This window comes from Brassica rapa, chromosome A10 (assembly GCF_000309985.2).
Source record: "Brassica rapa cultivar Chiifu-401-42 chromosome A10, CAAS_Brap_v3.01, whole genome shotgun sequence".
NCBI classification, from domain to species: Eukaryota; Viridiplantae; Streptophyta; class Magnoliopsida; order Brassicales; family Brassicaceae; genus Brassica; species Brassica rapa.
In genome coordinates this window covers 14,341,175-14,368,372 of record NC_024804.2, presented here as the reverse complement: position 1 = coordinate 14,368,372, position 27,198 = coordinate 14,341,175, and the positions used below count along the sequence as shown (strand labels likewise).

Sequence of the window (27,198 nt, the reverse complement as noted above, 5' to 3'; positions counted from 1 at the left end):
CCAACTGATAGGATCAAACAAAATATGTTGTTCTCTTTATCTCTTGTCGGTGGTATATACTTATCATCGACCAAAGACCACTTGAATAGCTCTTAAACACACAAGTTTTCAGGGTTTGTAAATTGAAATATGCGTTTAAATGAGATGTTTGTGTTCTTGATGGGGTTCTTTCTCTGCTTAATATAATCAGCATTGGAGAGAAACAAAAATCAAACGTTATTCATCCGAAATTATTTCTTCACGAATACTATTACTAGCTCTTTATGCGCATGCAAACTTTCCAGCCAATTAAGATTATTGTAGGTCGCCAAAAGTGCACTAATACACGAAATAAATGAACATTATTATATAGATACAATAATACAGTGTCTTAAAGATGGTCTTAAGTGTTTAGTATTAATCGTTGTGGTGTCCCAATGTGCAATGGAGCATCCAAATTCCATATTCGTAGTGGTAACCATTACTTCCTAGTCACCAAAGAAAAAGCTACTCCAAAGGGAAAATGTATTATAGTTTTATTTTATTTGTTAGTAGGTTTCATAAGTTTTTCACCTATCCTTTTTGGTTATCATCCTTTCATATACACTTATAAGGATCGAGTTTCAATCTAGACATGATAATGATATTAATATAAACCATTACTACAACATTTTGTGGTTAATGTTTTGCAGACTTTTATTCAAACGTATAAATCTTTTCAGAAAATATACTTTTATGCCGGCATTTTCAACGGGCTGAGATTGGGGAAATGGGAAAGACAATTGGCATTGTAGAACAAGTTATACACACGATGCGTGGATGTAAAGTACTGTACAAAATCTAAAAGTTTTAATTGGCATTGTACACAAGACAGACGGAGAATTAATTTTGACGTTTACCTAAATTAAAAAGCTTTTATGATAGTTAACTCCTTTTGTTTTTTTGTGGTTTGGATTAACTTTGCTTTGCATTACATGTCAAAACCTACCAAACGGTGAGACTGCTAGGTAAAGTTGCGTTATAAAGATTGTGAACATGATCTAATCTTCAAAGACAAATTCAACCGGTCACCCCTAAAAACATGTATCATGAGATCACCTACCATTCCGAATCTTCTTGAGATATTTTGATTGTTTACACGATCATAATTACATCCATAAATCTTGTGCCCAAACTAAAATACCCAAAAGTAAAGAAAATTTTAATATACTTTTTTGACAAAAAACCCAAATTAATCAATGGTTTTGCTACCCACTATCTCTCCCCTCTTTCATACTCATTTCCCACTATATATACATCTATGATCAGCATACATCCTAATTCACATACATAAGCCATTAATGGGTGTGTGGTGGATAGTGGTGGTGGCTCTCTTGGCTCACACGGCGTCTGCCGCCGTGAGAGAGTATCATTGGGAGGTTGAGTACAAGTTCGGATTTCCCGACTGCAAAGAAGGTATGGTTATGGCCGTCAACGGCCAGTTTCCCGGTCCCACCATACACGCCCTCGCTGGAGACACCATCGTCGTCCATCTCACCAACAAACTCGCCACCGAAGGCCTTGTCATTCATTGGCATGGAATTCGTCAGGTTCTCTACTTTATTTTTTAAAATAATAACTAGGAGATCCGAAACCATATTGAACTTTGAGGTTTAAACGTTATTAACAAATATAATTTTAGTTGAAAAAAGAAGCGTCCCGAATGGTTTTCTATATTTCTTTTTTTTTTTGTTGAAGGGTTTGTTTTCTATATTTCATTTTCGAAATTCTGAAAGAAACGGATATTAAACAGTATATGAATGGAGATGGCACTGAGTGACCATCAGTCACCATTTAAACTAGTTCTAATCTTAAATTCCTTCTGTTTTTTTCATACTCTAAGCATCAAATAATTGTTTCCATTGGTTTCTCGTTAGATGAGTAAAGAACAAATGAATAGGTAAAGTTGCCGAAATAATTGTTAAGAAGCACATGCCATGCATGACTCCGTCTCTTCTTTATAGTATCACTACTTTTCCGACTCTTCCTTCGGATGTTGGTTTCTTCTTTGGACTCTATTTATTGCCTTAAAATTATCACAGCAGTTACTAATTAAGTTTTGTACATTTTCCTAAGAGATTCGGTTTAAAATTATTTTTATTCTGGCTTTTATGACACTAGTCAATTTCTTGTGATTTTTTCCATGCAAAATCTTAAATTCATAATATTAAAAAGACTTGAACTAGACTAAGATAACACAGTATATGCTAAAAAGTTGAATAACATTTTTTTTTGTAAACAGTTGGGAAGTCCATGGGCAGATGGAGCAGCTGGAGTTACTCAGTGTGCCATTACCCCTGGCGAGACTTTCACCTACAAATTCACTGTTGATAAGGTAACTTTTTTAATTTCAATAAAATATAAATAAGAATAAAGAATGTAGTTTTATTTTGGGTAAAATGGCATGCTGCAGCCGGGAACACATTTCTACCATGGGCACTACGGCATGCAGAGATCAGCTGGGCTATACGGATCATTGATTATAGACGCAGCGAAAGGGAAGATAGAGCCACTGAGATATGACGGAGAGTTTAATCTCTTGCTAAGCGATTGGTGGCATGAGAGTGTTCTCTCCCAGGAACTCGGTCTTTCTGCCAAACCTATGCGCTGGATCGGTGAAGCTCAGGTTACTTTATTTCTTCACTACTACTAGTCTTGTTTTTCATTGACTAAAAACGTTTTTAACTTTTAATTTAATTTTCTGAACTAAAAGAAAAAAGAGAGGTCCATATTCTTTTTTTAACTGTTTCTTTTTAGTAGTGGAGATTTGATTCAGACTTATTAAACCAATAGGGGACGAGCAATAATAATTGCTTTTCTTGATTTCATTTTTTCTAAAGCGAATTTTAGCTACTTTTATAATATCACAATCATTTTACGTATATTGAATGTGGCCACTAAAAAAAAAGAGAGAAGGAATTATATGTTTCGTAGTCAAAAGTGAAAGTATACTTTTTATCGGTTCTTTTTCTTAATAGAATAATTTTTGTTTTCTTATTTTTTGGGAAAATTGAAGAGCATATTGATCAATGGGAGAGGACAATTTAAATGTTCATTGGCGGCGCAATTCAGCAACGCGACGGCACAGTTCAGCAATACGTCGCTACCTATGTGCAAGTTTAAAAAAGGAGATCAATGCGCACCACAGAGACTACACGTGGAGCCTAACAAGACTTACCGAATCAGACTCGCCAGCACCACCGGTCTTGCCTCCCTCAACTTTGCTGTTCAGGTTTTGATTATTTTTTTCTGTTTTACATTGAAAAGTTCTTTTAAAAACAACCAAACATACTACATATTTTTTTCTAAATATTTGACGTAATATTAAAGTGAATGGTAGAACATCTTTAAATTCTTATGAAGTATCTGACTACTTTTAACATTCGTACCAAAAAAAAAAAGTGATATTTTTTAAATTCATTTTTTGGTTTCCTGAGCCCACGGTGGTGCATGCCTGTATGGTGTAACATTTTAGACCACAAGTATAATATTAATATAGTATAACATAATTTACAATTATATTTAGTTGTGCCCGTGTTGATAGTTCCGTAGAGCTAGAGATTCTTGGTAAGAGTGGTCTCAATCAATGAGTAGGTAGATTGATTGACTTTTAGATTCAGACCCGACTCGTGTTCCATTCAGCTTTTGCTAAACTGACAAAAGCTGTCATTCTGCCTTTTCCGTATATAGATATTTTATTCTTTTTTCAAAGTTATTTTTAAATCTATTATATTAAAATAGGACCATATATGTGTAGTTATTTTAATATAATTATTAAAACTTTTTATTAATCATTTAAGAAAACATTATAAAAAAAACAAAAATATAACTAAAAATACAAATATAAAAATTAAATTTCTAAAAAAAATGTAAAACAAAAAACATATTCTCTTTTTTTTATTTAATGGCGGGTCAGAATGAATCTAATTATAATTAATCGTAAGTGTCTTACGTTCCTTTGGACTTTTAAAATTAAATAATTTTAAACAATGAGCCTAATTACAAGTATTTTTACGGAATTGGCCTAAGTATCGCTTCAAGAGTTTACTGTATTCTTTTAATTTAGATGAATGCGTTTCCGATCACACGAGTGTTGATTTTTCACACGTGCAGGGACACAAGCTAGTGGTGGTGGAGGCTGACGGCAACTACATCACACCGTTCGCCACCAGCGATGTCGATATATATTCCGGCGAGAGCTACTCCGTCCTTCTCACCACCGATCAAGACCCTTCCCAAAACTACTGGATCTCCGTCGGCGTTCGCGGCCGGAAACCAAAGACACCTCCAGCACTCACTGTCTTACACTACGTAACCGCCCCTTCTTCTCAACCCCCATCTTCTCCGCCGCCGGAGACTCCGCGATGGAACGATTTCGATCGGAGCAGGAACTTCTCAAAGAGGATCTTCTCCGCGATGGGATCGCCACCCCCGCCGAGGAAATTCAAAAAACGGCTGATCCTCCTCAACACTCAGAACATGATCGACGGTGCAACAAAATGGGCTCTCAACAACGTCTCCCTCGTGGTTCCGGCGACGCCGTATCTCGGATCCGTCAAGTACAAACTGAGACGCGGATTCGATCGTAAGTCGCCGCCGACGACTTTCCCGATGGATTACGATATCATGAATCCGCCGCGAAACCGTAACACAACGAAAGGAAACGGGATCTACGTTTTTCCGTTTAACGTAACCGTCGACGTGATTCTCCAAAACGCTAACGGCTTAGACGCAAACGCTAGCGAGATCCATCCGTGGCATCTCCACGGTCATGATTTTTGGGTTTTGGGTTACGGCGAAGGGAAGTTCCGTCCAGGGATTGATGAGAAGACGTATAATCTGAAGAATCCGCCGTTACGGAATACGGTGGCGTTGTATCCGTATGGATGGACGGCGTTAAGATTTGTAACGGACAATCCTGGGGTTTGGTTTTTTCATTGTCACATTGAGCCGCATTTGCATATGGGTATGGGTGTGGTTTTCGCTGAGGGATTAAACCGGATTGGTAAGGTACCTGATGAGGCGTTAGGTTGCGGTTTAACCAAGCAATTTCTGATGAACCGGAATAACCCTTAGTACATTGCAATCAGTAATTTGTATTGTGGCGGCATTTGAGTCTGCTTTTTGTTTTGCTTTGTGTACCGTGGTGTAAACCTGCTATTGGTTCTTGTTATTGGTATAGTTGTTGTTGAGACTAACCGGATCGATGAGGCGGTTGAACCAAACAATTTTTTATAAACCGGAACAGTCTTCTATAGGTTGTAATCAATGTATTGTGGTGGCCTTTGAGCTGCTTTGGTTTTGCTTGTGTGTACTGTGTTGTAAACCGAAGATTGGTTGATGCTATTGGTATTAGTTGGCTAGTTTGTTATGGGGAATGTTATTGATTGTCAGCTGTCACAAAAAAAAAAAGAGTTATTGATTGTCATTATCATTCTGAAACTTTCAGTGAGTAAGATGTAATTTGTTTCATTATTGAACTTCACAAATTTTGGAACTTTTGAAGTATACTGGGCCTAAGTAAGGAAACACTACTCGGCTTGGCCCATCGGTGTCAGCCGTTTTTTTACATTAACATCCATATACGTAAATGATTGTTCACTTCTGTTCGGGTTAGTTTTTTTGTTGATTCGGTTGGATACGTAGTTCGACCTTTCAATGATCCAATTACTCGGTCTGATTCGGTTCTTGAGGCTATGGTGGCGTACAGTTCACTGACTTGCTTCTAGTTTCTATACATTGACAACCATCGGCTGAGTCCTTTTAGAGTTTTTATTGTTTCCGATACAAGGACACAACAAACATGTACTTTTATAAAGGTGAAAGTGTTGAGTGGACAGTAAAAAGAGACAGTAAGAAAACCTTTATATCATTTGGATAATTTTGGTGACCGTTTGAAACATTTTGCGTCAAGGCATGTAAGGCCAAAGCAAGTAGGTTAAAAAACAATTTTCGAGTGGTCGTTAGTTGGTTAAGTTGTACGACAGATAGTTGCAAAAGGCACATTACTCTATAATAAACTCTGCTTAGTTAATGTACATATCAGAAGAAGAAAACGACGACGAGGGTTCCAATAGTTGTGAGAGTAGCCGACAGGAAAATCCCGGGAAACACGTTTCAGACAGTTTATAGAATCACCGCTGGCGATTAAACGTGCTTCCGTGGCACTGGTGTACTTGCCTACTGGTTCTATACATTGCACCTCTCACCTTTTCTTCAATCAAACATTATTCTATTTATGTTACAAATAAAATAAATTAATAACATCATGCTGGTATTGTTTTCTTTGATTTGGAAATAAGGTCATACCTTATAGTTTATTATTGTACCATATACAGTATTTCCTTTGAACTTAAAAAAAAAATGATATTACGATATTTAGTTGACCTCTCGAATGGATAACCATAAAATAAATGAAATTATTTCCTGTTTCATTACCGACTCTCTCTAATCTAGCACTTTGACCGTTATACAAACAATAGTATGTGATATGTATATCATATATCATCAATTACTGAGGGTGGTCAACCTTTCATAATTTATTAACTACTTTATACAGAAATTGTATTTTGCAATGAGAAACCGACACTTTATAGATATCATCATCACTTGTCATCAATTTTTCAAAAATAGACAATTACTTTTTTCAAAAAATTAAACATAAAATCTATTCTATTAAAACAGTAACGTGACCTATTGATATAAGTGTGGTCCAACTATTTAACACAATTATTAAAATCTCTTATTAATCATTTAAGAAAAATAATATACAAAGAAAAACACAAATATAACTAAAAATTATAAATATAAAAACTAAATATCTAAAAAAATGTAAAACAAAAAATATACCCACCTTTTTTGGAAAATGTTGAGTCAGAATCTAGTAAAAGTATATAAATCTAATAGTTAATCTTTTACCCTTTTTAGATTATATGCTTTTACATGTTTAGAAAGGAATCAGGTTGTCAATTTAGATTTTGTAATAGAACTGAAATCTGACCATAAACTTGGGTTCTTTTAAGGAATTCTCAAATATTAATAATGAGTATATAAATTTAGTCAATGCTGCCAAATTTTATTTTCCCTTTTACTCTGCCAGCCTTTTCTGGTTTTTAATCTACCAAGAAAATGTATAAAAATGTACTAAAAAAATATCAGTCTTATTATCGAAATTTTATACTGTACATAAGAAATTTGTTAGTTATTATTTGCAACCCATGAGAAATGAGTAAATATTAGCAACTGATCGCAAGCCGCATAAACATACAAATTCGCAGAAACATGCAAATGAATAGCGGCATTTTACAAAAAAAACATATCATTATTATTATCAAAATTTTATGCTGGACATAATTATGTATTTGGTTAAGCATACCAATTTACCAGAGATTAAAGACAACATTGCAATCATTTTTTAAAAAAATAAATAAATCTTATAGTATATATTAGTGACTTTTTAGTTATTATTTACAAACCATGAAAAATGAGTGTATAATAATGACTGATCGTAACCCGCGGCGACATGCAAACGAATATGTAATATTATGAATTATACAATAATATTCCATATTCGTTATTGCTTAAGAAATGTTAATCTGAAAGAGAAAAGCCTCATAAACAAACTTTTGGACATAACAATATATTAAATAATTGTGTTAGCTGCTATATTTATTTAGTCCAAAATTATTTTTACATATTATATATAACTTATATTCTAAAAACATATTGAAGACACTACAATTTTACAGTGATGATTGTTTTTAGTTTTTGCAGTTTTAAGACAATGTCAACATTTAACACAAAAATTCTAAAATACATGTGCATATTTATAAGAATACCGTTTAAAATCTTTTCCCGCGTAAAATTGTTGCAATTCTATTTTCAAAACACTGGTATATTTATTTTCATAAAGTGTTCGTTAAACATAGATAGATTAATTATGAAAAACTGTCAGTTATTTTCGCTTTGAAAATGATATATATCTTTGATTAGCTAAATGATTTTCTTATAGCCTGACATAAAATTATCTAAATTTTAGGACAATAAGTTCTGGTGAAATTATCATTTTATGGACTTGTGTTTTTTTAATTAAAAACAAAATTAATTTTAGTTAAAAACAAAATCTAAATTATAAATGGAATGAAACTCAAAGAAGATATTGAAAACTTTATAAATATCCTTCACACAAGGTTTGTGCCTCTTAAACTCTTATCATGACTCTTAAGGTTCTATTAGTACCCATTCATAGTCTAAATTAATGCTCATTATTTATAGAGATACACATCTTTATATATATCTCTCGTCTGTTTCTCTCTCTCTCTCTCTCTCTCTCTCTCTGTCTCCGGGGTCAAGTGGCTTCTTTGTTTTGAATTAAGAGGCTGAAGCAACAACAACAACCAAAAGGTCTCAAGAGATTTCTAGGTAACTCATGTTCTTCCATTCGATTCTGTTTTTTCATTTTTAATTTTCCTTGATGCCTTTACGTATAGTTTGTCTGCTTTTTATCAAAACAAAAAAAGTGTGTCTGCCTCTTTTGTTCTAGCTTGCGTTACTCACTTTAAAAATCTATCCAAAAAAGGTTTTATATTGCTTCATAAATCCTAATAACTAATTGAAACTGATCCTTTGACCTTTGAATTCATATAAATCTTATTTCACATGATCGATATCTTCATATTTCAATGAGTTTTTGTATGGCTTTATTTGATGGATTATGTAATTTTTATTCTTGAAATGAAACAATGCTGACGTCATTTCGTTTTGTAGGGTGAGATCATCTTCTCTCCTCTGAAAAATGTATAACACCAATATAGGGATGTTCCCCACTTTAGTAACAAGCCCAGTGCCTCGTTTCCCCGAAGGAGAGACGTGTTTCGCATCACCTAACGCTACGTGCAACGACCCTACTGAAGAAGAAATGGAGATAGAGGAGCTTGAGAAGAAGATCTGGAAAGACAAGCAGCGTTTAAAGAAACTCAAGGAGATGTCCAAGAACGGGTTAGGTAGAGCATCGTTGAAGCAGCCTCCTGACGATGAACATTCGAGAAAGAGAATGATGTACCAGGCACAGGACGGGATCTTAAAGTACATGTCCAAGACAATGGAGCGTTGCAAAGCTAAAGGCTTCGTGTACGGCGTCGTTTTCGAGAACGGGAGAACCGTAACGGGGTCTTCTGACAATCTCCGTGGATGGTGGAGAGACCAAGTGAGGTTTGATAGGAACGGACCAGCTGCTATACTGAAGCACCAGAGAGAGATCAATCTCTCCTCCACTGATGGAAATGAGTTAGGATCCTCTGAGGATGGAGGAGATTGTACTGCGCATAAGTTGCTTGAGCTGCAAGATACAACTCTAGGAGCTCTTTTATCTGCTCTGATGCCTAACTGCAAGCCTCCTCAGAGGCGATACCCTTTGGAGAAAGGCGTGCCGCCGCCTTGGTGGCCGACGGGGAAAGAAGACTGGTGGGGTGATCTGCCTTTACCCGATGGTTGTAGAGGACATCCTCCTGCTTACAGGAAGCCTCATGGCCTCAAGAAGATGTGGAAGGTTGGTATTTTGATTGGTGTGATCAGACATATGATGGCTTCAGACATTACCGACATAGTGAAGCTGGTGGGACGGTCTAGGACTCTGCAGGAGAAGATGACTTCAAGAGAAGGCTCTTTATGGCTAGCTGCTTTGAACAGAGAGAAGGCCATTGCTGCTCAGAGTCAGAAGCAGCCTTTAACCTTCTCGGAAGAGGATGGAACTGGTGGGGAGATGGATGCTCTATTCCCTGAACCTGCAGATTATGAGGTTGAAGGAAGTGTTGGGCCTCGTCATCGTCTCAACCAGCAGTTTCATGGATTTGACAACAACAATTTCAATAGTGGTTATAACAACAAGAGGAGGTTTGAAGGAGAGTCACTTCATCCAGGAACGAACCTAACTTGTGAGAACAGTCCCTGTCCTTATAGCAGACCAGAGATGGGATTCAATGACAGGGTCTTAAGAGAGAATCACCAAATGACTTGTCCTTATAAACAACCCACACCCTTTTACCAACCCGCTGAACCTTTTGGTATGCCTTATCCGGATTATAACCGGAGTTTTTATGGAAACAGACCGGAGAGCCAAGTGGGAATGCAGCAGCAGCAGCAGCAAGTTCAGAGCATTCCAGACTATTTTACTCAATCCAACAATCTCTACAGACCAAAAGCAGCAGAAAGAGGAGGTAATACTTCGGTGATGAATCATAATACCAACAATGGCTATGCGCAAACAGTAGGGATGGAGAACTATCATCAGAATCAAGATCAAGACTTGTCCATGCCTTGGATTCAGTGAAGATAAAGCTTCATTAGTTTATCTTGCTTTCCTTTGTAGCTTTGTTTCTTGCTTCTTTTTTTTTTTTTTTTTTGTCATTGAACCTCATTTTTGATCTCTCTCCATTGAACCATAAATATATAAAACTAACCATATTAAAACAAGAGTTTTCATCTCTCAAGTGATGTTTGGACACAGAAACATGCATCAAAGTATACATTTTCTTTTCTAATTTAAGTGTGCAGCGCTACGAGTTACTCTTCTCCTAGTGGCACCACTACTAGAGGCTAAAGAAGCCTGGGAAGAAAAGTTTTCAGCTGAGTCTCTTTGGCTCCTTCCTTTTCTTTTCTTGGACCTTAAAGCTGTTGTGGCTTGAGTCTCGTTTTCCTCCTCATCATCCACTGCTGCTTCAACAGCTTCTTCTTTTGTAACTTTACCCAAAGGCCATGGCTTCCCGCAGCCTGAGCAAACTTTATCATCCTGCAAATTTTATGTGATCAGAAAGTTAAATACTAATGATGTCAAACTCAAAGGCGTGTGAAAATGTAAAGAAGCTGTGTGTGTGTACCCTTTGAGATAACAAGTTTTTGAGGCAGTACTTGTGTATCCGGACTGTACAACCTTCATTTGGACACAAATCCGCCTGAAAACAAAGAATCATGAGATCAGCAGCAAAAATGTCATATCACAATGTGAATTCTATAAATTTTCTTCAGAAGGCAGACCTTAACACCAGCTTCATTGCAAACCTCGCAGGAGGGAACATCATTGTTCCTGAACCAACTGCGCAGGTCAAGAAGAGATCGTATACCAAGTCCGATGTTACCCTCACTTGTGCGGCACAGCCATTTGTCCCTTACAAGCTCATCGAGAGTTTTGTCCTTCTGCGACATTGAGAAGTTCTTGAATGCAGCTGGGGCTTGCTGCTGTTGACTGCTGCTGGCTTCACTTGGTAACTGAGATATCAACACAAGATCTGTCAACCGTAACTAATAGACTAAAACTATATAGCAAAGCCATACGAACAGCAGTGATAGAAATTTGATTGAGTGGTTCATTTTGTCACTAGATGAAGGGATACAGAAGTCAGGGACTATGATGGATTAACCTGATTCTCCAATCGGATATTGAGGGCATCAAAGCCAGATATGCAACCTTGAGCAGCTTCATCCTGTGCAATTGCTTCTATCTGCCACAAAGTTAAAAAAAGTCATCAGTTTCATAGTAGCACAACTATTCACTCTACACACAACACATAATCACCTCACTGCAAATTTAGTAAGAAAAGAGAATGAAATAGGAGACTCCAATCTTTGTAATGAGTTGAGGGCTACATTCATTATACAGAAGACAAGGAAACTTGTTGAACTAGGAACAAAAGACAAGACAGACAAGAAAATGTCCAAGTGAAACTTACAATGCCTTTAAAGAAGGCAATCTGCGGAACAGAATACTTAGTCCCGAGTTTGGATTGATCATCAGAGACAGTGTTAACAACTCCGTAACAAACTTGACCATCATACTGATCTCTACAAGCCCTCAGCTCAAAGTGAACATACGAGAGCTCTTTGTTGATCTCAAGAAGGTACTTATCAAATATCTTCTTAGCAGCTCCTGCAACAACAACAACACAACAAAAGGAAGAAACTTTGTCATCACTATAATGTTCAATTCAGAAAAAAAAAACAGTTCTTTAACATTTAAACATTGCCGTAAAGTAGAGATTTTGATTGGATGAATATACATCCGCGGAGAAAAACCCAACAAAAGTCATAGGCGGAGAGAGCGGACCAGGGTTTCTGCCGGTGACGGCGGTGAAGATGGATTGAAACTCTTTCTCCTTGAGAGGGCCTCGCGAAATCAGAGCTTGAATTAGCGTGTGGTGCTTCCAGCTTAGCGATACCATCCTCAATTTCACCTTTGCATAAAGTTTCTGGGGTTTTCGAGAGCTAGGGTTCTTATTTGGGGGAAAATAGACGACGGCGGGTGGGGGAGAGATGGCGGGAAGTGGGATTCGACTCGATGACGTAATTAGACAGCTCTTTTTCTTTTTCTTTTTTATTAATTTGTTCCAAAAATATTTACACTCGTTTGTTGATGTAATCTCATTTTGGATCAAATCATTATATAAAATGACAACAAATATCGAAAGATAATATACACAAATGAAACTAAACAAGAAATCATGAACATCACATGACAAATAGTCTTTTTTTTTTGTGTTTCTAAACCAAGATCGACAGTTCTAAAATGGAATCGCGAGTTTTTATTATGTTTTTAAAATGAAAATATCAAAAATAGCATTCCCAATACATTCCCATAAATTTCCAAAAGATTTCTATTCTGAAACGTTTCCAAAACAAGAAACGGAAATTGAATTAAATTTCCATGCAACCTAGGTCAGAACTACCGGTAGTTTTCGGTCACTGTTTAAGGGAAGCACACACATAAACAAACATACTATTAAAATTACATAAATATATAACTTCATGGCACGGTTGCCCGAGAATGAGAACAAAAGAGTAAAAAGAAATTGCTTAAGATTCAAGATTTTATATTTTAATCGAATAAAAAAATTATTCAGATAAATAACTTTTATTGATTTGGTATGGTTTATATGAAAAAGGAAGTTTGCTTATACATTTTAAAACATGAAAAAACAACATTATCCTTGGATTTTTCCTGGTGTTCTAATTCAGTCTGTTTTATATTTGTTAATGTTTTGTTTATGTCTGTGTCCCTTATATAGATTTAGTTTCCAATAATTTCTCGTTTTAGTTTACCGGAAATAGTATACTGTTCATCAGTTAAATATCTCATGATGTATCCTTTTTCATCTTATTGATAAAGCCAGATTTACTGCAAAAAGTTTTAAATTTATAAAATTTTCATATTTATAGTAATTTTAATATACTAAAAATACAATTTAATGCAAGCAATAAGTTTTAAAATAACTTACTTATCTGAGCATTTAACATTACGTTGAAAATTTTTAATTGTGCATTTTTAGAAAGTGATTTCACATGAATATTATTAAAAAAAATAGAAGCTATAGATTTAGACTAATTAAAAAAATTTATGAAAAAATTATCGTCGCATGCTTTTAATAAAAGAGTCTGTACAAACATTAAAGATGGAAATTAAATGTAAACAACATATATACTTACATGAGATTTTAAGATTTATTGGAAAAGTTTGGATTATACAATTTTGGAAAGAGGTTTCGTACGAATATTTAAAACAAAAACAAATACATATTAAAATTTTATAATAGTTTTTTTGGAAAAATTATCACTGCATGTTTCTAATAGAAGAGTCAGTACAAACAAAAACATACAAGTTGAATTGAATGAAAACGATTTACTTACATGAGCTTTTAAACTCGACTGGGAAAAAATCATTTATGCATTTTTATGGAAATCAACTTCACGTGAATATTACAAACAAAAATATAATACAAATTACAAACTTCGTATTAGTTTTAAATTTATGAAAAAATTGTTGCATGTTTCTAATAAAAGAGTACGCACAAACACTAAAGTTAGAAATTAAATGCACCTACATGTTCTAAGATTACTTACTTACCTAATCTTTTAAGACCTGCATAGAAAAATTCCCATTATACATTTTTGGAATGTAATATCACACAAATATTATAAAACAAAATATAAATACAAGTTAGAAATTTTCTAATAGTTTTAAAATTTATGAAAAAAATCGTTGTTTCATGTTTCTAATAAAATTATCCGTTTTATTTTTAAAAAAACCAGAACGAGTCAGCTCTGGTGGTAAAGGGGTTGCGGCTGTAACTTCCGCCACCCGGGTTTGATTCGCGCTGGGAGGGACTATTTACATTGCTTGGGTTCCCGGCAAAGAGGTGAAAACACCTTTTTTTAGACCAAAAAAAAAAATAAAATAAAATTATCCGTACAAACATTCAAGATAGAAAGTAAATTCAAGCGATTTATTTACTGAGCTTCTAAGATTTACAAGAAAAATATTTCACTACGATTTTTTTGAAAAATGAATTTACATGACTATTATAAAACAAAAAATAATTAAATCACAAGTTAGACATTTTTAATAGTTTGAAATTTATGGAAAATATTATTTCTTGTGTCTATTTTAAAAAGTCTGTATAAACACCAAAGATAGAAATTAAATGCCAACGACATGTTTTAAATAACTTAATTATACGGGTCTTTAAGATTTACATGAAAAAACCATTATTGCATTTTGGAATGCAATTTTGCAAAATTTTATCAAACAAAAATAAATACATGTTACATCCTACTATATAAAAGGGACTAAATCCCTATTTTCTAAGCCTTGCCACATGGGCAAAATATTGTGAACCAATCAAGATGCCATGTCATCCGGACTTGAGTTTGAGTTAAAAAAAATAAGCTATTTTCGGAGCCCATTCGACCCATTTCGAAGCCTATTCCCAAGCCACTCTCTCATAAGCATAATCCCGTGTTCTAAACATCCTGTGTTAAATTTTTTAAAACACTCATATCTTAGAAATAGTTTAGAAAATATCTTTATATAAATGTTTTTTTCTTGAATAATATTTAACTATAATTTTTTGTATCTTCTTAACTTTTATAATAAAAATATTGTTTTCAGATAGCAACAAAATATATATAAAAATTATCTTATTTTTCAATTTTTGATAATTTTATTATATTATTTTAGAATCAATTATTTAATATTAATATAACATATAAATTTTATATGATTAAAATAAAATTCTTTTTTAATTATATATAAAATTCATTAAGGGTATTGTTTTAATTAACACATTAGCGAATCACTTAGAAATTAATAATAAATCAATAACCTATCTAAAAGTCTAAAACCTAATAAAATATGAAAAATAAGAAAAACTAACTAAATTTTAATATAAAATAGAAATTTAATATTACTAAAATAAAATTTATTTTTTAATATATATATAATATTAATTAAGGGTATTTTTTTAATTAATAAATTAGTGACTTAGCTAAAAATAAATAATAAATCAATGACTTAGCTAAAACCTAATAAAAACATGACAAATAAGCAAATTTACTAAAATTATGGATAATATGAAATATGATTGATTCTTTAATACAAAATTAAAATAAGAGTTTTGTTAAATCAAACATAAGTTTGTCGTATCGGTGTTACAAAAAAAAAACAATAATTAATAGTGTCGTAGGAATTATGTATTTTCCATTAGCGAATAAAATTGAAGCAGATTGTTGGAGGATATCTCAACGTATAGACGAGATTATGGAGATTGATATGGGAGTTGAAGTAACGGACACAACTGTTCCTCCGCAAAGAAACGCTCTTGCTAGACATCCTGGATAAAATGAAAGAGATATATATGAACTTGGCTTTGTGTTAATGGATGGTGACTTTCCAATGCTGTTTGGAGCAAGGGCCAATATACACGCACCAAATCACCACTGCAAGCGGAAGCTGAAGGTTTGCTATGGGCAATGCAAGTGATACTGAAGTTTGGACACAAAGAGATGGTCTTTCAATCAACTGTGAACAACTGGTTATACTCATTCAAAAGGAGGAAGACTAGCCTGCTTTGGACTCGGAGCTAGACGAAATACATGCTGTATCTAAATAATTTTCTGAACTTTCTATTGCTTATATTCTTAGATCTTTAAAATTCTGTACGAATAGCCTAGCAAAAGGTGTCCGATCACGCGCATCTCGATCAGCTTTTGTAAACCCTTTTGCACCAAGTTGGCTAGCCCCACAAGTTAGCATGAGGGTGCCAAAAAAGAGAATAAAGTTGAAAGTGAAACTAAATATTCCAATGAACAAATTTATAAGAAATTCATATTTATGTGGATGTCTATATGGGACAAACAATTTTTTTTAGACAATTATAGAATGTAGTCACGAAAAATCAATCTTAAAATATATAATTAAAAAAAACCATTTAAACAAATCATCAAAATTTTCAATATTACAGCAAATAAGAATATAAAGACCAACTATATTCTCTTCATGTATAATGTGTTGTGGTAAGATTCAAAAAAATTAACTTACTTTACAGTAAGGAAAAATTAGATTTTTAATTCCAAATTTACAGTAAAAACATAACATTTTATAAAACTAAACAATTGACATAATAGTATAAAAATATAAAAAAAAAAAATTAAAATACTATCCGCGCGTAGCGCGGACAAGGACCTAGTATTTTATAATAGTTTTAAAATTGATGGACGATTTTGTGTTGCATATCTATAATAATAGAGTCCGTACATTGAAGATAAAAACTAAATGCAAATGACTTACTTACCTGAGCTTTTAAGATTTACATGGCTTAATTTTGTTTTACATTTTTGGAAAGTGACTTAGGAAAAATATTATATAACAAAAATAAATACAATTTATGAATTTTCTAGTAGCTTTCAAATTTATGGGGAAAAAATGTTGCATATTTCTGAAAAAGCGTCCGCATAAACGCTAAAGATAGAAATTAAATATAAACGACAAATTCGAAAATAACTTACTTACCTGGTCTTTTAAGATTTACATGGAAAGTTTCATTATACATTTTTGGAAAGCGATTTTTCACAAACATTATTAAAAAAAAAAACTAAATACAAGTTATAAATTTAATAATAGTTAAAATTTATGAATTTTTGGGGTGAATTTTTCTAATAAAAGAGTGTGTACAAACACCATAAATTGAAACTAAATGCAAACTACAAGTTTTAAAATAACTTGCTAGATTTACATTGGAAAAATAGCATTATGCATTTTTGGAACGTGACTTTGCAGAAATATCATAAAAATAAATAAATAGAAATTGCATATTTATAATAATTTAAATATTTATGGATTTCTTTTTTTTTTTGCATTTACAAACTGCTTGGGTATAGTGGGTTTGAATAATAATAGTGATTGTCAGTTTTATATGTAAAAACAAACCTTAAGAGCAGAAATTATACATGAAAATGATGGATTGCTGTTCATATAGAGAAGATCGTAGGAAAGGCAAACGATAAAATGATGGCTTATAAAAAATTTACTCTAAACTCTAAAGTTGTTATCCAATCACAATCATTATTTTGTTTTCTTTATATACAGATATGTCATTTGCAGCAGAATATAGAAATTGCGGATTTGTGAACTTTTTTCAACGTTTTGATTTGACCATTTTCAAAGTAAAGTAATAGTAATATATGTGGCAAAGATAAAAAAGGAAATCCAAAGGAGGAAACACCTAATTTTTATTTTTTCTTTTATTTTTTGATTAAGAACACATGATTTTCTTCTATTTGAGTCTGCGTATATATAGGGTAGGACCGTAGGAAGCGTGAGACTGCACCGCCCATAAACCTTTCGTTTCCAAACACCCTTCTCTTTATCCGTTGCTCTAGGGGCTTCTTCGTCGTCATTTCCTCTCTTAATCTCAGTGAAGCAGGTATACTTTTCTCCCTTTAAATCGTTCAATGCATGCTAACTATTTAGTATGATTCCATGCATAAATAAATTAATGTTGGCGTATTTTTTTTTCAGTTATAAAAAAAAAATTTAAATGATGACAAAAGGTATTTAAATTTTCCAAGAAAAAAGGGTTTAGTTCTAGGAAAGTAAAATTTGTCTGAACAAATTGTCTGGCTTCTGGGAATGATATACTCCCTCTGTTTTATTAAGTTAGAGGTTTTTAAAAAAAAAAATTGTTTCACAAGGATAATTTTTTTGTATTTTCTATGAAAAAAATTGTGATCTTCAAAAAAATAATTGTATTAATTAAATTATTATTAGTTAAAAATTATTAAAAATTAAAAATAACAGAAAACAATATATTTATTATAGTGATTTAATGTATTTTTTAATAGGTGTGAAATCACTAAAACATTTGTCTTTGTGAAACGGAAAGAGTATGTTATTAGAGTGGTAAAATATCTATATCCGAAGAATTTAACGGAATTCAATCTAAAAAAGTTATACCAAACCAAAATGGTATAATGTTCAGAATGAATTCAAAATTTTAATATCTAAAGAAACATAATAAAATCCGATCCGAACCAAAATATTTGACATCCAAAAATATACATGCTTAAATATATTAATTATTTAAATCTAATATGCATAAATATTCAAAATATCTAAAATAATTGGAGTTATCCAAAAAATCTGAAAAATATCCAAAATTATTCAAAATAGCCAAAAATAAATATTCGAAAATAATCAAAAAATACTTAAAACACTCGAAATACATACCGGAGAGCTCTCCGGTAAAATATCCAAATCAAACCAATTTTCATGTCAATTGAGGTATTTAGTAATACATATTCAAACTTACTTGTTGCATATTACTTTAATTTTGGATTTTAAAGATTCGAAGTACATTTGATTTGTTTTTTGTTACATAATTTTAATGGATACCTTAACCTGAACAAAACACGCAAAAGTTAGAACGAATACAAACCGAACCCGAATCAACGTATGTAGATACCCAAAAAGGCTTAAATTTATAATCATTGAAAATCTAAAACATGAATATAAATCTGAACCGAACCTGAACAGCTGAACTGATACCGAACTCCTAAAAGTACATGTTGTGTTCATGCTTTTACCATTACCATAAAAAATGTACGTTGATTCTGTCGTCATTTCTTCTGACCTTCTGATTATTTTCATGCAGATATGGATTCTCATGAAGCAAAACGGCTACCACCTCCCCCACCGGTAGTTCCACCAAACCTTGTGCCTGAACGAGAGCCTATCAAAAAGACCACCCTTCTTCCAATGGCTCGGCGTGGCATCGGGTCCGAAGGAGTGAGGACACCTCTTCTTACCAATCACTTCAGAGTCAACTTCAACAACGCAAATGGCCACTTCTATCATTACAGTGTATGTGCACGTTTTCCTCTAGTATTCTATTTGTATCACTGTTTTCTTTCTGCTTATAAATGTTCATTGCTTTAAAGTACTTGCTTGGTATGATCCTTGGATACAGGTTACTATTACATATGAAGATGGGAGTCCAATGGAGGCTATAGGTGTTTTTAGGAAGATTCTTGAAAAGGTCCAGGAAACGTATCGAACAGATTTAGGATCTAAATACTTTGCTTATGATGGCCATAAGAATCTGTTCACCATTGGTGCTCTTCCTAGCAACAAAATGGATTTCTTAGTCGTTCTAGAAAACACACCTTCTAGCAGGTCCAGTTTGGTTTTAAAACATATTTACCATGTTGTTATCAAGTTTAAGATGAGTTGATAATATTCTCTTTATCTACAGAAACAACACTGGAAATGCTAGCCCAAATGACGCGGACAGGAAAAGATCAAGGCTGCCACACCGATCCAAGAAGTTCATGGTTGAGATAAGCTATGCTGCAAGGATCCCCATGCAAGCTATTGCAAGCGCTATTCGAGGAAAGGAAACAGATAATATTCAAGATGCTACAAGAGTGTTGGATGTCATTTTGCATCAGAATGCAGCTAGGCAGTAAGTTGATTTGTGGAATGTCTTTCAGAAACATTCATTCTCTGCCTGGTCTTTTATACATGTTCTAACTTCTCTCTGCAGAGGTTGCCTACTTGTTCGCCAATCATTTTTTCATAACGATGCTCGGAACTATATAAACATTGGTGGAGGTGTATTTGGTGCTAGAGGGTTCCACACAAGCTTCAGAACTACTCAAAGAGGCTTATCCTTGAACATCGGTAATTCGTTTTTAAACTTAATGTGTAATTAGACTCTTCTTTGTAACATTTTTGGCTATTAACACTTGTTTTTTTAGATTTTTCTTTTCTTTAGACACTTCAACTACAATGGTAGTACAACCAGGCCCTGTTATTGATTTTCTTCTTGCAAATCAGAATGTGAATGACCCAAAGTATCTCGACTGGAATAATGTACACCATCTTATTGCTGTAACATTTAACCGATGTTTTACTATCTTTGGGAAGTGGAATTATCTGATTTTTCCCTCATCAGGCTAGGCGTGCTCTTAAGAATCTGAGAGTTAAGGTTGTCCCCTCAAATAGAGAGTGCAAGATAACTGGACTAAGTGAAGAGCGCTGCAAATATCAAATGTATGTAGTGATTTGATGTTTTTTTTTATTACATGTTTACATCTCTTTGAGTTCTTTCCAACATATCTTTCTTTAATTGATATAGGTTTACTATGAATTCTAAAAACGAGAAGGGGGATGTTCAGATTACGGTGTACAATTACTTCACCGAGATTCGCGGTCTCAAACTGCGATATTCAGGTGACTTTCCTTGCATCAATGTTGGTAAGGCAAATCGCCCAAATTACATCCCCATTGAGGTAACTTTACTACATTGTTGTTTTCTTCTTTTTGTACTCATGAAATTTTCATGCACACTCTTATGCTTTTTGTTTAAAAAATATATATTTTTAGCACTGTGAACTTGTGAGTCTACAGCGTTACACAAAATCGCTTAGTAGTTTTCAGAAGGCTTCTCTGGTAGAAAATTCTAGGCAGAGTCCACCTGAAAGAATGGCTTCACTAACCAATGTAGGTCTTCTTTTTTTCCATTATCCATGAGACTTCGAATTTTTCTGTCTAGTTTAATTTGGTTTATGTTATTCATCTTGAAGAGTATGAAGAAGAGCAACTATAACGCTGACCTTGTGTTGCAAGAAAGTGGTGTCAGCATTGGCTCTAGCTTCATCCAAGTGGAGGGTCGCGTTTTACCAGCGCCAAGGGTATGGCTTACCTTGCTTCTCTTGCAAGTATCATTTCCTTTTTGAGTCTTGAAGGTTAAATGTTAATTATTAGTTCTTGTTTTCAAACAGCTGAGAATAGGCAATGGAGAGGAGTTTCAACCTCGCAATGGGCGTTGGAACTTCAATAAAAAGGTGCATAGATAATTCATCTTTTCTGATTACTATTTCAAGCTATGATACTAATTGTATTTCTTTTTTTCAGAAACTTGTTGAGCCAGTCACGGTTACTAGATGGGTTGTTGTGAACTTCTCTGCTGAATGTGATACAGATAGGATAATTTCTGACTTGATTAGATGTGGACAGATGAAAGGAATGGTAGGCTTTCTTTTGAATCATTACTTGACTATTCAGAAACTCAATCATATGCACTACTACTCTTTATCATCCTTCCCTTATTATTTGTTTTTTTTCTTTCAGAACGTAGAACCTCCATACAAAGTCGTATTTCAAGAAGATCCTAATTATAGGGGTGCACCAGCCAATATCAGAGTAGAAAAGATGTTTGAGCAGATCCAATCTGAACTCAGAAAAGAAGGAAAGCCAAAATTCATTCTTTGCATTCTTGCCGAAAAGAAAAACTCTCTTGTTTATGGTATAACTGTATTCTACTATTCTTGAATATGGTCTCTCTTTTTTTTCTTTTGATGAACTAATGAATGTAAATGTGAAACTTGTCTCTCAATGTTCCAGGGCCTTGGAAGAAGAAGAATCTTATTGAACATGGAATTGTTACTCAGTGTATTGCTCCTCCAAAAAACGTAAAAGATCAATATATCACCAATGTTCTTCTCAAGATAAATGCCAAGGTGGTTACTGAACATTGAACTTTCAGTCATTTAAAATTTCAAGATTGATTATAAAGACTTTACAAACTCTATTTCGTATATGCGCAGCTTGGTGGACTGAACTCCCTGTTAGCTATGGAACGCTCACGAGCAATGATGCCTTTAGTAACGCAAGTTCCTACCTTCATTGTTGGGATGGATGTATCCCATGGTTCCCCTAACCAGGCTGACATACCATCAATTGCTGCGGTAACATTGTTTCTCGTTTCTTGTGATGTCATCCATATATGGAGAGTTTAAGTCTAAAGTCTTGTATATGTTTGTGTGTTTTGAAACCATAGGTTGTGGGCTCCAGAGAATGGCCTCTCATCTCAAAATATAGGGCTTGTGTGCGCACACAGTCTCGGAAAATGGAAATGATTGATAATCTCTTCAAACTTGTCCCCAACGAAAAGGGAAAACTAGTAGATGAAGGAATTTTCTGGTTTGACTACTCTCGTGTTGTGTTCATAGCTTGTGGCAGTGGCTTTTGTCATATTAATGAGAAACTTTATGCGCTTTTCAGGGAGCTCTTGTTCGACTTTTACACAAGCTCGGGGAAGAGGAGACCTGAACACATTATCATTTTCAGGTATAGTGACATTTATTAAGGTATCATGTGAAAGTAGTATAATACATTTTTGTTAACTTTTGGTTATTAATGTTATATGTAGGGATGGTGTGAGTGATTCACAGTTCAATCAAGTTCTCAACATTGAATTGGATCAGATTATGCAGGTATGGATTATGGTTTGTTTATTTAGTGTATGGTCGACATTTTATGGACTTGATTTATTTTCTTGGGGTTACATTATTAGGCATGCAAGTTTGTTGAAGAAAATTGGGAACCCAAGTTCACGGTGATCATTGCCCAGAAGAACCATCACACCAAGTTCTTCCAGGATAGAGGCACTGAAAATGTTCTTCCAGGTAAGAATACATTTGACCTGAGCATGATTTTCTTTTGGCCATTGTGGTTTAAAATGAGTTGAAACATGTTGCAGGAACAATAGTTGACAGCAGGATCTGTCACCCACACAACAATGACTTCTATCTCTGTGCCCATGCTGGATTGATTGTAAGTAAATAGTTCCTTGTAGTGGAAGTCTTCTGCTCAAATCCATTATGAATGGAATGGAAAAAATTCTATTGATTTTGATGTTTTAGGGAACTACAAGGCCAACGCATTACCATGTGCTTTATGATGAGATTAGATTTTCGACAGATGACCTGCAAGAACTTGTGCATTCTCTATCATATGTGTAAGAATTACATCACTTTTTGTGTTCTTTATGTGAAACATTTGTTTATGTAATGTCTACTAAACTTGTCTGCTTTGGTAATTGTAGCTACCAGAGGAGCACCACTGCCATCTCTGTCGGTAAATTCTCATATCTTTTTAACGTTACTTGTTGTTTTGACTAATATCGTTTTCTTCTTAACATATGGTGGATTACTAGTGACTTCGCTGCTTTCACTATGTGCAATAATCTTAATGCATGATAGTTGCAATATGTGCAAATATCTCAAGTTTCGTTATTGTTTTTTTTATTGTTGTTGCAGTTGCACCTATTTGTTATGCTCATTTGGCGGCTGCACAGATGGGAACTGTGATGAAATTTGAGGATATGTCTCTGTCTGAGAGATCATCAATCCATGATGGGATCACGAGATCTGGAGAACCACCTGTGCCACCCATGCCAATGTTGAACTCGGATGTTGCAAGCTCCATGTTCTTCTGCTAAAGGAAACATGCAGCCCGCCGCTTTTAAATTTTCTTTGCTTATGAACAACAAAACTTTAAATTCCCCTTAGACTCTTCTTTTATTATATGATGATACTCTTGACGCTTCTTTGAGAGTTTTGCTGGGCTTTGTTGGAGTGAATGCTTTGATCAAAGCGGTATTTTGAGACATTATTAGTGTCGTTTCATCTATTCTACTGTTTAACTTTGTTTTTGGTACTCTTCTCAGACCATCTCCAAGAGCACTCTATTTTTTCCTCTATAATTTACACTAAAATAGAGTAACTCTAAAATAGAGGACTCTATCATTGGAGATGGTCTCAAGTTGCTATGGTGAAATTGGTAGAGACCCTACTCTTAGAAAGCAGTGCTAGAGCATTTTCACATTAAAAAATAAATTAAATAACTTTTAGGATTATCTTTTTTTATTTCCTTTTACGTATGCTAGTATACTCAGGTTTCCGAGAACCTTGTAGTGCAGTTCCCTACATACCACTCCTCCTGGCATATGGGGTTCGATCCCCACCTCCTCCTTCAATGAGGCTAGTGGGCCAACTGGGCTGATCCGTTGTGACCCAGTAAATCAATAAAAAATGCTTTACTGTTTTTGTGCAGAGCTTAAAATATTTTACTCACAAACAAAATATGAGTTGTCATCAAAATTTCACTACTTTCAATATTTGTTTTCGTCGATAAAAGAATTTCTACCATGTTTCAAAAAAAAAAAAAAAAAAAAAAGAATTTCTACCATACCAATCTAGTCAAATTACAAACGTAAAATCAGTTTTGGTATGGTGGGGTTTTGAATAATAAGGCCAGTGTAAATTTTAAATTGAAAACGAACATTTAGAGCAGAAGACGTTATGCATGAAAATGATGGCTTCACTTTTCATCAAAAAATCAGAGATAATGATAGTGATTGATTCGGATGTACGAAATGTCTTAAAATTATTTTCTGTCTACGGCTATAAACTTAGAGACAATTAGCTAAACTAGATTTTTTAACCGCGCTACGCGTGGATAAGATATTATATGTATTTCTTAATTCTAAAAAATAATGTATAATATTGTATTGTATTATTTAAAGAATAAAAAATAAGACTACATAACATAAATATATTTTTTATATTTTCTTTGTGGAAATTATTATGTTGTTTGATTGTTGTACTTAATTCACATATTTGCATAGATATTTATGATAGATGAATAACTATATTTTTATTATCAGTAAATAATATATATTTATTATATAATATAAGAAAAATAGAATTATTTACTTTTTAACAAACTTGTCTCATGTTGGGGACTCGGTTATAGACATATCATATTCGAATGAAACATTTTTACACTTATCAATCTTCTTAACAATCAAGAAACAAATCTGAATATCAAAATTCATACGATCTCTTTGTGGAATAACTGCTCTGAAGAAATTGAATTTATGTATCAAAAAGGACTGGAAATGGATGTGCATATGTGTTATCTAAGTCAGCTTTACAAAAAACTATTTATAGTTCATATATCATTTATGTCCATCCTATTTTTTTGTCCATCATTTCTTAAACATCTTGAAATAAGTAATGCTAATTAATAATAAACTTTTTGCTCACAAAATAAAAATCAAATTTGTCTAATTATCGCTTAATTTGTCTAACTGATATATATATTTCTCAATTCTAAAAAAATAATGTATAATATTGTATTACATTATTTAAAAAATATAAAATATGACTACATAACATAAATATATTTTTTAAATTTTCTTTGTGAAAATCATTATGTTGTTTGATTGTTGTACTTGGTTCACATATTTGCATAGATATTTGTGATAGATGAATAACTATATTTTTATTATCAGTAAATAATATATATTGATTATATAATATAAGAAAAATAAAATTATTTACTTTTTAAACAAACTTGTCTCATATTGGAGACTCGGTTATAGACATATCATAAACGAAGGAGACATTTTTACAGTTATCAATCTTCTTAACATTGAAAAAACAAATCTACATATCAAAACAATATCTCATACGATCTACTTGTGGAATAACTACTCTGAAGAAATTGAATTTAGGCATCAAAAATGACTGAAAATGAATGTGCAGATATGTTATCTAAGTCTGCATCACAAAGTACTATTCATAGTTATCATTAATGTCTATCCTATTTTTTTTGTCCACCATTTCTTAAACATCTTGAAATAACTGATGCTAATTAATAATAAACTTTTTGCTGGAAAAAAAATCAAATTTGTCTAATTATCGCTTAAATATTTTATTAATATGGTCTAATAAGCTTTTAAGTGATATCATAGTTTAATTTATTAGTTTTTTTGTTAATTTTTAGAGGTTTTTGTATTTAAGATTTTTTTTCATATTAAGCTTCTATTTCTTTCACAGAATTGATATATATATATATATATATATATATAAAAATTACCATCAAATCAGTTTTACTTATTTATTATTTTGTTTTAACGAAAATACATTTTTTAAATAATTTAATTTAAAATAAAATTATATATTAATTTGATGTATTTTAACAATTTCATTGATTTAATTAATTTGCTTTGGTGGATAACTTAAAAAGTTTTCATATGAATCGGGGAAAGCAAGCTTATGTTGTTATATTATATTTATTTTGTGTATATAGAATCTATATATAATGCTAGTGTAATAAAGAAAGAACATTATTTTTTTGTAACTTCAAAAAGATACATTATTACAATTTAAAATGAATCAAAATTGAATAAAGTGGTAATTAAATATTTGTAAATCTAATTGTTTAGTTGGATTCTCATGAAAAAAAAATCGATTGGTTAAACAAATGTTTGAAAATTTGTTGTGGTAATGTTTTGTCTATAAATTATAAAATTTATTGAATTAATATATTTAATTATTGCATCCTTAAATAATATTTTATTAAGACATTAGAAAAATATGTTTTGAGTTGTTTTGTCAAATTGTACAAAAATCTATGCTTTTTCATATTTGTAACTTCAAAAATATACATTATGACAATTTGAAATTAATCAAAATTGAATAAAATGGTAATTAAATATTTGTAAATCTAATTATTTTTTTATCTTGTTTAGTTGGATTCTCATGAAAAAAAATCGATAGGTTAAACAAATGTTTCAAAATTTGTTGTGTTATTGTTTTGTCTATAAATTACAAAATTTATTGAATTAATATATTTAATTATTGCACCCTTAAATAATATTTTATTAAGACATTAAAGAAGTATGTTATGAGTTGTTTTGTCAAAATTTTACAAAAATCTATGCTTTTTCATATTTGTCACGAAAATTTATATGTTAAACTTACTTTTACAAAATTCTTAACTTTGTCACGAAAACAAAAATCTATGTTTTTTCATATTTGTCAACGTTCTCACACTTTCTAAGAATATATTAGCTTAGTCACTTACTTATTTTTTTTTACAAAACAAAGTATCGGAGTTTTGAAAGTTGAATTCATATTATTGTAAATGTACATAAGAGTTTGTGATTATATACTTAGTGGTTCTTGTATATGTGTCCAAGAAAGTTTCAATGGCTTAGTGGTAAA

The 27,198-nt window shown here is 32.7% G+C and overlaps 4 protein-coding genes across 8 annotated transcripts; 3 read left to right on the top strand and 1 right to left on the bottom strand.

The window, feature by feature from the left end:
* The first annotated feature begins 1,304 nt into the window (after positions 1-1,304).
* Positions 1,305-5,373, top strand: LOC103845610 (L-ascorbate oxidase). The gene is made up of 5 exons (XM_009122478.3): positions 1,305-1,568; positions 2,261-2,353; positions 2,432-2,644; positions 3,035-3,250; positions 4,132-5,373. The coding sequence occupies exons 1-5, from the start codon at positions 1,320-1,322 to the stop codon at positions 5,092-5,094; spliced, it is 1,734 nt and encodes a 577-aa protein (XP_009120726.1). The 5' UTR covers positions 1,305-1,319; the 3' UTR covers positions 5,095-5,373.
* A 259-nt stretch (positions 5,374-5,632) lies between these two features.
* Positions 5,633-10,408, top strand: LOC103845609 (ETHYLENE INSENSITIVE 3-like 2 protein). The gene is made up of 2 exons (XM_009122477.3): positions 5,633-8,439; positions 8,785-10,408. The coding sequence occupies exon 2, from the start codon at positions 8,813-8,815 to the stop codon at positions 10,343-10,345; it is 1,533 nt and encodes a 510-aa protein (XP_009120725.1). The 5' UTR covers positions 5,633-8,439; positions 8,785-8,812; the 3' UTR covers positions 10,346-10,408.
* Positions 10,409-10,445: 37 nt separating this feature from the next.
* Positions 10,446-12,397, bottom strand: LOC103845608 (non-structural maintenance of chromosomes element 1 homolog). The gene is made up of 6 exons (XM_009122476.3): positions 12,116-12,397; positions 11,742-11,938; positions 11,433-11,513; positions 11,050-11,280; positions 10,893-10,967; positions 10,446-10,804 (listed from the first exon to the last, which is right to left on the bottom strand). Exons 1-6 carry the CDS (start codon positions 12,228-12,230, stop codon positions 10,553-10,555), a joined length of 951 nt encoding a protein of 316 aa, XP_009120724.1. The 5' UTR covers positions 12,231-12,397; the 3' UTR covers positions 10,446-10,552.
* Positions 12,398-16,384: 3,987 nt separating this feature from the next.
* LOC103845607 (protein argonaute 9) lies at positions 16,385-23,835 on the top strand. 5 transcript variants are annotated; one of them, XM_009122475.3, is made up of 23 exons: positions 16,388-17,765; positions 18,993-19,201; positions 19,308-19,513; positions 19,593-19,802; positions 19,884-20,020; positions 20,115-20,212; positions 20,295-20,392; positions 20,478-20,631; positions 20,726-20,842; positions 20,926-21,033; positions 21,124-21,186; positions 21,257-21,370; positions 21,473-21,647; positions 21,746-21,861; positions 21,949-22,089; positions 22,182-22,324; positions 22,406-22,471; positions 22,554-22,617; positions 22,698-22,809; positions 22,884-22,957; positions 23,047-23,141; positions 23,229-23,260; positions 23,443-23,835. In XM_009122475.3, the coding sequence occupies exons 2-23, from the start codon at positions 18,995-18,997 to the stop codon at positions 23,622-23,624; spliced, it is 2,712 nt and encodes a 903-aa protein (XP_009120723.2). In that variant the 5' UTR covers positions 16,388-17,765; positions 18,993-18,994; the 3' UTR covers positions 23,625-23,835. The 5 variants fall into 5 exon arrangements, with proteins under 5 accessions (XP_033138515.1, XP_033138516.1, XP_033138517.1 ...); XM_033282626.1 differs by having other exon boundaries at positions 16,386-17,765; positions 21,257-21,647; XM_033282627.1 differs by having other exon boundaries at positions 16,387-17,765; positions 22,182-22,471.
* The last annotated feature ends 3,363 nt before the right edge of the window (positions 23,836-27,198 follow it).